Source organism: Schistocerca gregaria, chromosome 2, assembly GCF_023897955.1.
Source record: "Schistocerca gregaria isolate iqSchGreg1 chromosome 2, iqSchGreg1.2, whole genome shotgun sequence".
Lineage (NCBI taxonomy): Eukaryota > Metazoa > Arthropoda > Insecta > Orthoptera > Acrididae > Schistocerca > Schistocerca gregaria.
Window position 1 is genome coordinate 393122977 of NC_064921.1, and position 15002 is coordinate 393137978.

The 15002-nt window shown below is 37.9% G+C and overlaps 1 protein-coding gene across 1 annotated transcript in view; it reads left to right on the top strand.

Moving 5' to 3' along the window:
* The window catches only part of LOC126321930 (heterogeneous nuclear ribonucleoprotein U-like protein 1), a 105707-nt gene that overhangs the window by 78505 nt on the left and 12200 nt on the right, over positions 1-15002 (top strand). Inside the window, exons 13-14 of the mRNA XM_049994241.1 lie at positions 2244-2337; positions 12973-13186. Of these exons, the coding sequence (XP_049850198.1) occupies positions 2244-2337; positions 12973-13186 (308 nt within the window). The remainder of the gene's footprint in view (positions 1-2243; positions 2338-12972; positions 13187-15002) is intronic.

Below are 15002 nucleotides of genomic sequence, written 5' to 3' on the forward strand. Positions count from 1 at the left end.
CAAACCTTCCCTTTCACTTTCTCCGCCTATTTTCTTAATGTTTGCTCTTGAGATGTGATGGTGATGTCCTTGTTTCCAGTTGGTGCCCTTTGATGTGCAATTATATCAGTCGTTTCTCATTTCACGTTAGTTAACTGGTTATTGTAACCAGAAAGACAATTGCCCAGACAATAGAAAAGATGGTTCAACTACTACTTTTTAATAAACAGCTTTTTGATTCATCTGTCTGTTTTTGCAGAAACTTTAATTTTTCCTGGCATAGTCTTCGCTAATTTTCTTTTGTCTCTCAGCATTCAACAAATGATAATGTTGAGAAGCAACAGCATTTTTTTAATGGTAATTTGTGCTTCTCTTATTTTTGATGTGTCTCAATATTAACTTTCTTTTATACCCATTTTGATAATTACAAAATGTGCAGGACACAGATTTTGATTCTGTAGCATGAAAGGCGTGATAAATATATTGCAGAGTTCTTTCAAGTAACAATATTATGAATAGCAAAGTTGCTACTCACCCTATAGCGGAGGTGCTGAGTCACAGATAGGCACAACAAAGAGACTTGTCACAAATAAAGCTTTCGGTCATTAAGGCCTTCATCAACAATGCGCGCGCCGCACACACACACACACACACACACACACACACACACACACACACACACACACACGTGCATTCTCAGGGAACTCAAAGAGCTCTTTTGTGGGCATTCATAGTCCTGTAACCTGTGCTTGATAGGCACTATACATAGAATAACTCAATTACTGATACTTAAAGGCAAAGACACTCTTGGCATATTATGTGGTCGAAATATTTTGACTGGTTGTATTTTCTGCTTGCTACAGTACGGACACGAGAACTTCAACCACCTGGATAGAGAGAAGTGGGCCACGGAAATAAACAATGCCATATGTGCTCTATCGTAGGGATCATTCAACACCTCACAATTTATATGGCATGAGAGCATAACATAAAAGCACACTGATACAAAATTATGTTCACTTACTGGTGCTCTGTTTATTTTACAAAAGCATTCCTACACACGTTCGCTTTCCACATTGAGCTTTGCCAGGAGTTGTGCAGTACCAGTAACCAAAAATTTGTAAATTCATATGCAGAAAATAAAGCTATTTCTAAATATCTCTGATAAAGTAGGTAGTTGGGATACAGTTCTCAATGAAATGAGATTTACTAAGTAATTTTGCATGCTGAAGCAGAATTTGCATCCATATTTGCACTTACCACAATTGAGTTTTTCAGGTCCCTAAGTTTTTAGTATTGTACCATAGTTCATCAGGCATGGATAAATTTTCTCATCAGAGAGCAAAAGCCATCTAAAACAGTAAATTTCGTCTTGCAAGAGTACTTCAGAGGGAGACAGGTAGAAAAACCATTTCCTCTGATAGAGAAAGCTGACAAAGCTTTTTTAAGATTATGTATCCACTAATTGTCAACTACTTCAGGAGGGGAAGTAACTTTCTGGTTTATACTCTATTTACTGGTGGTAATTCAGAGGAAAAAAATCGTGGTTCCTGATAAGGAACATTGCAGCCAGTCACGTGAGCATTACTGTCAATAAAATTACAATGATGTGTTGAGAACTGTCACATCGTCATCCCAGTTTTCTTTATTTTGTGCACATTATAGCAGTTTTTTATTTACCATAGAACATTGATTGGAGAAGAAATTGGCATTGAATGATGATGTTTCCACACTTCAATGTTTCTAGTGGGAAAAAGTAGAACGTTATGAATTGAGCTAAATGGTGGCATGGGAAATAAATTGAATTTTGAGAATTTCCTCCACCGTCACTCCCTTTAACTTCTTGTGTCTCTTTCACACCAGATTTACTGGTTCAGCTTTCAGCCTCCTATGTTTTAGTTTTTCAGATCTTTAGCGTCTGTTTATCTTGCCATGAATTGTGGTGTGGGTGTTGTATATGTTCTTGTGTTACAGCCCATTTTTGTAAAAGTTGCAATACAGTGTCATTAGATTATGTTGCCATTGAAAGTTGACATAATGAAATTGTTGAATGTAAAGTGCCTTTGAAAGTGGAACTTTAAGTGTTGTACTCATAGTTTGGGCTCATTCTTCAAGTAAATTTAGCACATGACAATTAATTGCATTACTGACATGACTGTAGTAATTTGTCACTTATAATGTGGCATTTAGTTGCAGGTGAAGCTATTTTTTTAGTTAATACAATGTACTCCATAGAATCTTTGCTTATGCTTGAAATTTAAAAGGTGGCCCAGACAACAGGCAGCGTAGCAGTAGTTGGCAGCCAAGAGGTGGTGGCAGTGGTGGTGGTGGCGGCGGCGGTGGTGGCTGGAGAGACAGGTATTGTTTCTGTGATTTTCCTTGAAACGTTGTACACAACTAGAGCAGTTTCATATATCCCCCCCCCCCCCCCTTTCTCCTCTACCTGCCAAACTTCCTATTAATTAGTTAAACAAATTAACCTTTTCCTTTCCCGTTTCTATCAACATATTTTTTGGCATGTTGTTACTATAATTATTACTTCTATTGAACTGTGTGTATCAGAGTACCAAGAAGTGTAGGAAGAAACATGGGGAAAAAGGGTATTCCATAGCCAGTTTTTCTGTTACTTTTTTAATTTATTATTATTATTATTATTATTAGTAGTAGTAGTAGTAGTAGTAGTAGTAGTATTGTGAAACATTTTGCTACCAATCCATTAATATTTTTGCATGGCATGGAAACAGTGCTGCAAAGTCAATGTTCAAACAAAGCGAGCGAACACACACACACACACACACACACACACACACACACACACACACACACACACACACACTGCCTTCAGCACAACAATAGGCATTTGAGTGTCCATATTTTCTGTTGGCATTTTGGACATTTCTCTCTGATGAATTTGAAGAACTTGTACAAACAAATTCCATAATAATAATAATATTGTATTAATGTTTTGCTTGCACTGAGTGCACTTGCCATGAAGTAGGTAAACACCACACTTGTTCTGTTTCCACTATAGCAGAACTGGCCTCTTTTATTAAGGCCACAAATACATTACTGCCGTTTTTTATGGACTCTAATGGATACACCAGTGTTTTGTCAGTAGTAGAGACCAGCAAAATTTGCATTTTTTGATAAATGTGAAATAGATGCGAATTCTGCACCAAAATGCAGACACAAGATTACTTAAAACATATTTCATAACGAATTTTATCCACATGAGCTAGTTTATCAGAATCAGTTCAAAATAGCTTCATTTTCCACACATAAATATTGAAGATGTAACCAATTTTCAGTTACTAGTATTGTACGTAATCCGGCCAAGCCCACTTTGGAAAAATCTAGTGCATAAGAACTTGTTTAAAAAATAAAAAGGGTACAAACATTTTCACGCAATTTGGGTGCATAGATCCTGAGAAATCGGTACCCAGAACAACCATCTCCTGGCCATAATAACGGCTGTGATACGCCTGGGCATTGAGTCAAACAGAGCTTGGATGGTGTGTACAGGTACAGCTGCTCACAGAGCTTCAACAGTTCATCAAGGGTAGTGACTGGCGTATTGTGACGAGCCAATTGCTCGGCCATCATTGACCAGACGTTTTCAATTAGTGAGAGATCTGGAGAATGTGCTGGCCAGGGCAGCAGTCGAACATTTTCTGTATCCAGAAAGGCCCATACAGGACCTGCAACATGCGGTCGTGCATTATCCTGCTGAAATGCAGGGTTTCGCAGGGATCAAATGAAGGGTAGAGCCATGGGTCGTAACACATCTCAAATGTAACGCCCACCGTTCAAAGTGTCGTCAATGCGAACAAGAGGTAACCGAGATGTGCAACCAATGGCACCCCATACCATCACGCCGGCTGATAGGCTAGTATGGTGATGGTGAATGCACGCTTCCAATGTGCGTTCACCGTGATGTTGCCAAATACGGAAGCGACCATCATGATGATGTAAACATAACCTGGATTCATCTGAAAAAATGACATTTTGCCGTTCGTCGTTGAGTGCACCATCGCAGGCACTCCTGTCTGTGATGTAGCACCAAGGGTAACTGCAGCAATGGCCTCTGAGCTGATAGTCCATGCTGCTGCAAACGTCATTGAACTGTTCGTGCAGATGGTTGTCTTCTTGCAAACATCCCCATCTGTTGACTCAGGGATCAAGACGTGGCTGCACGATCCATTACAGCTATGTGGGTAAGATGCCTGTCATCTCGGCTGCTAGTAATAATGTAGCAATGTAGCAATGTAATGTAGCAATTCAGGTGCTGTAGCTTACAGATCTGAAATTATTGATGTGTTTCTCTGGAATATATCTTCCCCGTGATTTCTTTTTTTCTTTCATGTGCTTCATGTACTGTGTAGTCTGGCCTGTGCTTAAAATGGAAATCACACTTATTTATGTCCAGCAAGCTACCAAATAACAGAAATCAATTTTTGGAGACATGAACCTCTTTCCCCAACTTATAAAACATAGAACATCCCGTATACAGCTGTATGCAATGTTGATTTGTCAACTGCATTTAGTATTACAAATTTGTAGACAGTTTAGGGCCACCTCTTTCAGACCAGACCCTAGAGCTGAGCAGGTTATTTCCTTTCATGACATAGTCCCTTACCTTGGTATGTGCTATTCCATGCAACAAATGTCACAGAGGCAGGAGGTGCAGCTGCATGGAGTAATTGCCAAACCAGCAGGTGCTGCAAAGTGTGACCTTACTGCCAGCACTGCAGAAATGCTATGTACATGATGCTCAACATGCACAGGCAATAGAAGTTCTCCACACAGTTTGGATACAAAAACTCCCTAAACCTACAAATACAAATGACTCACTGTTCGGTGATCATCATTTGTTGGTACTATAAACATTGTGCAGCACATCATTTTGCTGCAGTGGTATGTTAAACCTTGGTAGAACTAATTCGCTTGTTCCCTTACCACCATACAGAAAGACCTTCAGAGGTGGTGGTCCAGATTTCTGTTCACACCGGAACCTCTAATACCTAGTAGCACATCCTCTTGAATTAATACATTCCTGTATTCGTTGTGGCATACTATCCGCAAGTTCATCAAGGCACTGTTGGGCCAGATTTCTCACTCCTCAACAGCGATTTGGCGTACATCCCTCAGAGTGGTTGGTGGGTCACGTCATCCATAAACAGCCCTTTTTAATCAATCCCAGGCATGTTTGATAGGGCTCATGTCTGGAGAACATGCTGACCACTCTGGTTGAGCCATGTCATTATCCTGAAGGAAGTCATTCACAAGATGTGCATGATGGGGTTGTGAATTGTTGTCCATGAAGACGAATGCCTTGCCAATATAGCTGCACTATAGGTAGGAGAAAGGCATTCACATATCATACAGCTATTACGGCCCCTTCCATGACCACCAGCGATGTATATCGGACCCGATGCCACCCCAAAACAGCAGCAAACTTCCACCTTGCTGGACAATGTGTGTCTGGCATTCAGCCTGACAGGATTGCCTCCAAACACATCACTGATGATTATCATATGCAACACTCATCAGTGAAGAAAACATAACATGATGCCAATCCTGAGTGGTCCATTGGGCATGTTGTTGGGCCCATCTGTACTGCGCTGCATGGTGTCGTGGTTGCAAAGATGACCTCTCCATGGGTGTCAGGATTGAAGTAGCGCATCATGCAGCCTATTGGCATGGTTTGAGTCATAACACAGTGTCCTGTGACTACACGAAAAGCATAATGTCAGGGTTCTTCTGAGCCATAATCCATAGGTAGGGGTCATCCACTGCATCCCTTGGACGGCCTGAGTGAGGCATGTCATCAACAGTTCCTGTCTCTCTTTATGTCCTCCATGTCCGAACAACATAGCTTGTTTTCACTCAGAGACCCCTGGACACTTCCCTTGTTGAGAGCTCTTGCTGGCACAAAGTAACAATGCGGACACGATTGAACTGCGGTATTTACTGTTTAGGCATGGTTCAATTACAGACAACACATGCCATATACCTCCCTCCTTGTGGAATGACTGGAACTGACCGGCTCTCGGATCCCTTGCATCCAATAGGCACTGGTCATGCATGGTTTTTTTTACATCTGTGGGCAGGTTTAGTAACATCCTGGAACAGTCAGAGGGACTGTGTCTGTGATACAATATCCACAGTGAACATCTATCTTCAGGCATTCTGGGAACTGGGGTGATGCAAAATTTATTTTCATGTATGTATTTTAGACATTGGAGCCTCTGTTGCAGAAATGACACAACCATTGCAAAGACAAATTGACAACACAAAAATTGTCAAAATTGAGTGTTCATCTTCATTATTTCACTGTTGATGTACTAAACTTACTTAAAAGATAGTCACTGGCTTTCAGTTCACATTGCAGGGCAATGCCATGTCAAATCAACAAGTGCTACTCATAAATCGTGACACAAATTAATTTTTTCACATTTTTCTGACGAAATGTTACTGAGTAATGGACCTTCAAAAATTATAAAGATGAAAAATTTTTGACTCGCAGATCAATGTTGTTTTCTTTACAACTAGTGTTCTAATTAAGGTAGAACAACAAAATTTACTTCATTGGAAAGCTCTTTTAAAGAGCTTTTATATGATACCAAACATCATTAGTTTAATACATAGATACACATTGTTCATAAAAACAACATTGTTGAATTTAACGAATTTTGAAAAACTGTATTTTTAAAATTCTCAAAAAGTATATGTGAAAGATACGCTTAAAGTTTCAACTTGGGATGAGCGTGGGATCGCTATCAAAAGCAATTTTATTTTAAGGATAGTGCTTTAAAAATTCCTAAAGACTAAATTATTTTAGATATTAGGCATACTTCTCACCAGCTGTATGTTGTTGGAAAATGTGGAAATTAAAAATAACTTATAATTGACAAAAGAACATACGTTTCATGCCTCTGTAATTAATAAATACAAAATGAAAACTTATAAAAATAAATAAATAAAAAGGAGCTATGTATTATTGAGTATATATAGGCGGGATAAAATTGTATAGTAGATTACGATAATCTATTATACTATCTACTACCGTAACCTATTATACAATTTTATCCATATATACTCAGTAATATGTAACCCACTTCCAATGTTTCCCTCTATTATATCCATATCATAAATAAATTAAAAAAAACGCAGAAAAATAAATACCTGAGATCAGACTTAAATTCAGGTAGTAATTACTATTATTTACAAATAGGTGTCCTGTTAGTGCACTTCTTCATACTTTCAACTAATCAGTCTGTTGCACATCAATATTTCTGCACTGGATAACTTACATGTTCGCCCTGTAGCAGTTTCAGGGTTCATGATTGCCACTGCTTCCCTACTGATTATGGAAAGAATGTCTCGATGACTCAGAAATATAAAAGATGGTGATGGTCCATGTGGATGTAAGAAACTGTGATTTCATCCTTCTCCAGATTTTTTTTTCAAGTGCACAGGTTAACCAACAATGACCATTATAATCACAAGCAAGATATCCTTTTATTTCTTTGAACAGTATAGTATCACTGACAGAAAATGTCACCAGTTCAATTTTACTATCAACAGTGTTTGAATACACTTTTGCTATTATTTTGTCGTTGCTAAAAGGAATAAAAGTGTGAAGTATTTGTGTCCGTACAATTTTGCAGCATTTCTCAAATCTCACCATACGTTTCATTTCTTCATTTTTGTGATCTTCTTTAGTAGCATAATAAAAGTTCATTCCTTCTATGTTATCCTTGGCAAACATATAAAGTTGTTTTGGTGTCATTATTTGATCACTGTATGGCCTTTGCAGACTTGCTCGAGCTGCAAGTCGTTTAACTGTTCCACCAACACCATCACTAGCTCCCTTCCCATGCGAGGTGGCTGAAAAATGCCATTCAGCTTCATTTTGGAAATCTTCATGATGGCTCAGGTTGATAAAGTTCTTCCTATTTTTATAATGAGCTGCTGCTCTATCATAAAAATAATATATTTTTCTTGGTTTTCTACCGAATTTAAGTCAGGAAGTCCATCAAGTACGATTAAAACAAATGCACAGCAACAGGGTCGTGTTAGGCATTCTGATATGATTACAAGACTTGTGTGCTCGAGTTTGTTCCCATCCTTGTAATAAGCAACAATAACAAAGGAGTAATTCTCAGAAGTCACAGATCGCCAAGACCTTGCCTTCTTTAAGTTCATTTCTCAGTCTCTTTTGGAAGGTTGATTATTGACTAGCAACAAATGAAAGTCGTGTAAGTGATTTTAATTTATCAAAAAAACAATCAATAAAGTTGTCAGCTGATTTTATGATTGTTTCTAGAGATGTGTGATCAACAGAAACGCATTGCTGATTAAGTTATATTATCAGTATCATTAGTATTCAACAAATCTTGTAAAAATGTCTTAAAGGTTTCTGGCCCAGGGCAGAATTTACATTCACCAAAATGACAAGCAGATAATGACGGATTACATACAACTCTTGCAATGCAGTCTTTGTAAGTTTTTATTCGATTAATTCATCCTTTGTCAGCTGAGGAATGTTACATCCAGTCAGCATCAGTTTGAAGTTTTGATGGGTAGTACACAAGCAGACACTGTGTACCACTACTTCCATCTAAAACACAATTTTTGGGACGTAGGTCCACAAACTTGGAAAATCCAATGTGGGGCTCTGGATGGTTGTCTTTAAAGTTCGTGTAAATTTTTTTCAAATTACTTAAAACTAGCCGTTTTTGTACTTGCAGTTTCTCTCTGTTATCTCTCACAAGCACAGAATCTCTTTTCCCCGGCATTGCCCTGCTTATCTCACCAGAACAATAAAAGTTTCTAACAAAATCGGCAGTTATTTGATCAAGAGTCTTGCCAGATTTCCAGTTTAGTGAAGACAAAATTCCATTGGCCTTCACCAAATCTTTTACTCTTAGAGCCATGTAATTTGTTACATTAAATTCATCTTGAAGCATCTTAACACTCCAGCTTTTAGGTAAAATGGTAAGAATTTCCATCTGTTTACTTAGAGATGTACATGTACGAAATTTATCTTTTAGCTGACTGATTATCTCAGATTCTGCATGATCATGTACTACTTCTTCTTTTTCGGAAGGAAGCAATAATACCTTTGTTTGAATTAAATTTAATTAGTTTTTCCTTAGGATATTTTGCTTCACACAGTTGTTTCTTCTTAATTGGTGATTCACCAATGGACTGCAAAGAAGCATTCAACTTTTCTAAAGCCTCACTTGCTGCTATGTCTTGTACGTCACTATCACATAAAACCTTTTCACTTTCTTGTTTCACCACAGAACACAGTAAATCATCATTATTTTCTGTGCTAGACGTATCACAAATTTCTACTTGTGCAATTTTTTTACGGCAGTTGTCACACACTTTTTGAGTTAAAGTTGAGAAACGTTTTCTTGCTATCATCCATTGTGAAACAGGCCGTAAGTTTTTCTTGTGGTTATTGTGGCCCTTTTCATAAAAATGGATTACAGCACAAAGCTGAAATTTTAGGCATTTTATATTTCTCAAGTGAACAAACTCATAAAAAAAAAAGTTTTTGAAGTTGAATGCCCCAGCTTTCTATATTCAATACTACACAATATTACTTCTCTATTCTTTCACTTCCTGTAAAAAAAATATTTCATTGTGTTAATAGTATGCAAACATTAACTGGTTGAAGGCATACAAACTTACAGAATCTTGTGAGGTTTGTACAAAAGTACTTTCAAGCTAGATTCAAAACACATTTCAGAGTTAATCACATAATTTCACTACAGCTGCCTCACAACAAAAGAATGTGAGGGTCACTTTCATCAATAGGTGAAAATTGCTCACAATATTAATCAGAGATAAAATACTGAATAGATTGCAGATAGTAACACCAAAGAATCATTTTATACATAATCTTTAAAATGAGAGATAGCTTCCTTTTTTCCCCCTGTTGTTTTACAGCTGTTAATAAATAGTTTGCACTAAAGTTTAATAAGCAGTTATTCATTTCAAAAGTACAATTTGTGGATCATCTAACAAAATCTAACACTGTAATATTTTCATGTGTAGCAAAATAAAAGAAACTCACCTATCTGACTGATTTTGGAGAATTGTGGTAAACATAAAATTGCTTTTGATAGTGATCCCATGCTCATCCCAAGTGGAAACTTTCGGAATATGTAGATGTAAAGGGTATCTTTCACACTTTTTTTTTTTCAATAAATTCAACAATGTTGTTTTTACAAACAATGTTTATCTGTATAGTGAACTAATGATGTTTGGTATCATATAAAGGCTCATTTACTTCATTGGAAAGCTCTTTTATTGTTGTAGCTTAATTAGAACACGAGTTATAAAGAAAATAACATTATTCCACAAGTCAAATTTTGTCATTGTTTTCAATTTTTGGAAGTCCATTACTCTGTAACTTTTTATCAGCAAAATATGAAAAAAATAATTTGTGGTACTATTTATGAGTACTATAGGCATACTTAATTTCATTTAAATCCAAGATGGTAAGGTTGAAAATGATGGTTTCATTTGTTGATTTGACGTGGAATGACCCTGCATTTAAAATTACAATTATGGATATCATGTAGCATACTTGATCCAGATCTAAAGTTGTGTGACAAAATCTCTTGCATTTCATCATGTAGTTGGCAACCACGTATCAGGAACATGATGTAAGGATTTGACATGAATGCAGTATAAAACAGAATGTATCAGAAAATACAGCATCTAATTTGGTAAAATTAGCATAGATTTCTCTGACATTATTAGATATATAATTTTTTCGGGACCTGGTTACTCCCTCATTGCATTGTGTGTTGTATCACTCAGTTTGCATGTGCTTTATTAAATTATTATTGTTTAATCACTCTATTTGATGAAAGAAAGAAAAACTGATATTTTACAATATATATTTTTTAAACTTTGTATGATTCTTTCTTTTGACCAATAAAAATGCAAAGCTCAAGACAATGTCCATTAAGATTGGTGTGTGTGTGTGTGTGTGTGTGTGTGTGTGTGTGTGTGTGTGTGTGTGTGTGTGTAACTATTGTGTTGTAGTAAGAGGAAATCCACTCACTGTTGACATTGTTTATTGGAGTAAACAACAAATCTAAATAACATTTAGCAAACAGTTCATAGTCTTGTTCAATGAGAATGGCTGTCAGAGCAAAAGCCTCAAATCCTGGAAGCTTTGGTTCTTTGTTTCTTGGCAGAGCCAGTTTGCTCTTTGTAGAATTAGTTGCCTTACCAAACACATCTTTGCATACAGCTTGATGCAGTGTTTAAAGCAAACAGTACTTGCTGTGTAGCCTGTGAAAGCTGTCCTTCACATAAAAAAATACCAGATTTAATTCTTAGTTATTAAGTTTTTGGCAAAGCATACAAATAATTAGATACTTTGAGTCTTCTACTAAAGTTAGAAGCACAAAAACCATATATGTGTAAATTCTATTCACACTGTCAAATTTTGTATGAAACGTGCACCACAATTACTACTTTTATTTGTGGCAGCTCAAAGAAGCCAGTAATACCTAAGAAGTAGCTTTGCAAATGGAACACTGATCAAACCAGCTGTTCCACCAAGAAACAGGAAGATAAACTTACTTTGAAATTTCATTCTTAGACTGCAGTAATTTACATTTGCACTTTCTGGTGTTTATGATCAGTGACTTCACTATTGCTGTAACTTTATTTAAATCGGACTTGACTGTTGTTCAACTTCCGATAACCGAACGGAGTGTACAAGCCCAACACTATACATTTGGCAATCAGGACCGTCAGAGTTTCATGAAGTGTCATATAAAGAGCATCGTCACTAACAGATGCACATACAGCATCGTATTGCACCTTGTGGTCATAGTGTGTTTCTGGTATTCTTAGAGAACAGTTCGTTGCATTTGCTGATTCTGGGAAGATCACAGCAGCAGGAACAACTTCGATCTTTTTCATTTTATTCATTGAAAAACAAGCTTGCAGTGATAAAAAATTAATGAATTTTTTATATAAAACAGTCCCAATTTTTATTTGTATGAGATACACATTAACGCAAGTACTCCTGTCAGGTGTGTTTGTGACATTGTGATGCTTGCTGTGTGTGAACTGCTGCAGTGTTATGACTGTAATGTAATGCAAACTCACAAATATTTCATAGTTACTGATGTATCTTGTCAGTATAGCTCGTGCCAAATTTGAAACTAATTGCACATAGATGAGTAACTGGCATTAATGTTGCCCATGTTTCGTTTGACCAGGCAGAGAACAGGACTGCTGGCAGAATTTAAACAAAAACCTCCAGCTCCGTATTTTCTGGCCACCATCTAATGTTAGTGCCCCCTCAGGGTCTATAGAGGATAATCGTTGTAACTTTTTGTAGGTTCCTCCCTCCACCCCTCATTCTCTGCCCTGTCCCTTAGAACAAGGCATCAAACACACTCTGAACAGCCAAACAAATTTCTGATTGCAGAACATGGATTTAGTACTGCAATATGTAGTACATGCAATATGAAAATGCTGAGATTGTGGTGTACAGTTCCCGTTACTAAGTTATTATGGAAACTGTTCAAATTAAACTATTAAGTTAGTATACTAATAGAAGCATAGGTGTCACTAGTTATTTACAGTGCTTTTTTTCATTCCTTGTATCGACTTTGCTGGGTTGCATTGCAATTTTAGTTAAAAGCAAAATCCCCCGTGATGCTGCCATGATGTCAGATACCCTTGTATTTGGACCACCATTTAAAAATTACAGTAGTTTAAAATAACATCTTTTGCATGCTGCACATCGTGAGTAGCCTGAAGAGACTTTTTTTACCTACTGTAATTTATTTAGAGCTGCTGCAAAGTGGACAGCACTAGAAACTTTCATTTAAAAATTTTAGTTAGTATACATTGTTTGCATAAGTCTTATTATTATTATTATTATTATTATTATTATTATTATTACTATTACTATTGTTGTTGTTGTTGTTGTTGTTGTTGTAGGCAGCAACATTCTGGAGGCTACCGTAGTGGAGGTGGAGGAAGTACTGGTAGCAGTCATGGTGGTAGTAGCTGGAGAGGTGGTGGCGGCGGTGGCGGAAGCGGTGGTAGCAGTCATGGTGGTGGCAGAGGTGGTAGAAGTGATTCAGGACGTGGTGGCTATGACCGTAATCGTCCAAGTGGGAATCAGAACCGCAGCCAGAGTTCTGGCGGCAAAGTAAGTTTTTTTTCTGCCTTATCTGTTAAGTTGGCAAATTTGTATGTGTGCAATTGTTAAATAGATCGGATGGGCTTAAAGTTGTTTCAAAACTAAAACTTCTCAAACGCTAAATACTTGGCTTTATTACGTCACAGTTGCAAGTATTCTTTCCTCGCGCTGTGGTTGTAAGTTAAAAGTATTTTCATGTAATGCCTCTGAGTTAATATTTATGGGCTATTATAAGTAGGTCAGTGTTTATTGCACTGTATCAGAATTTAAAATTTCAAGAGCAACCATAGAATGTGATTTCTCATTGCTGTCCGGTATAAAGGCTCCACTTCTATTAAAACAAGCAGTAATGGATGATGATCATTTTTTCCCCAAATAAATAGCATAATTATTCCAGAATGAGATTTTCACTCTGCAGTGGAGTGTGCGCTGATATGAAACTTCCTGGCAGATTAAAACTGTGTGCCCGACCGAGACTCGAACTCGGGACCTTTGCCTTTCGTGGGCAAGTGCTCTACCATCTGAGCTACCGAAACACGACTCGCGCCTGGTCCTCACAGCTTTTCTTCTGCCAGTATCTCATCTCCTACCTTCCAAACTTTACAGAAGCTCTTCTGCGAACCTTGCAGAACCAGCACTCCTGAAAGAAAGGATACTGCGGAGACTTGCCTGCGAAAGGCAAAGGTCCCGAGTCAGAGTCTCGGTTGGGCACACAGTTTTAATCTGCCAGGAAATTTCAGCATAATTATTGATTTTACAGTGGCGAGAAGTGGTGTAGCAGTGGCTGGAGTGTACAGTGCAGCTGTGACTAGAGTATATTAACAGTATGGACACTACAATGAAGAGTAAACCTAGGAAGAACAGGAAACAGCCACACATTAGTGCTAGTAATACAATAATCAAAATGTGAAATTCGTTTGTTAGTTTATATTGTTTCCTGTACAGTGTACACTTTCAGCATCATGATTTATTTTCTGACACCTCTCCATTCTGCCTGTGGTCTAACAACTACTAGAAAGTATTTTTAACAAGTGCACGCTGCTCCAAAGAAATGGTGCCATGCAGGTACCCATGGCTGTGTTTTGGATTTGTGTTTATACCTTTCTTCAGAGAAGTATTTGTACACTACCTTACAGTTATTAAGGTTTATAAGGAATGATGTTGTAGGTTTGGAGTCTGTGAAGGATGTTGGGATGGGTAGTGTTAGTGGCAAGATCATGGGTGTGAGGGTTGTTATGCCAACCTGTTAAGGGACTATCTAGAGGAAACCTTCAGAGCCTCCCAATCCCCTGGTCTGTGTCATGTTCATTTATGGTATCTTCATGATGTGGACTCTGGACCACTACTCCCTCATTCTTTCCTTCACAAAGCTCAACACTTTCTCTTCCATCTGCTTCATCTGGTCCTCCTCAACCTACTATGCCACCTACTCTCTGATTGCTTCATCCACACCTGTGTCCACATTAAACCCACCAACCACGAACAGCACGTGCATTTCGATAGCTGTGATTCGTTTCACACCAAAAGATCTTGCCCATACAACCTGTCCACTAGGGAAAGGCTGTATACTGAAGGTCACACAAAGGCCTTCACCGGCAGGCCTTTCCACCAGTCCTAGTGCAGATTTCCCATGCTATATCCCTATACACATCTCCAATTCTCCCACCATCCCAAGAACCACCTGCAAGGAGTATCCCAGGCTATAACAGCTGAACCACATACATTGTCAGAGCTTTGATTACATATGGTTATTCCCTGATATGAGGGGCAGCGTACCTGAGATCCTTCCCACCCCTCCTAAAGTGGTGTTCTGTTGCCCACCCAG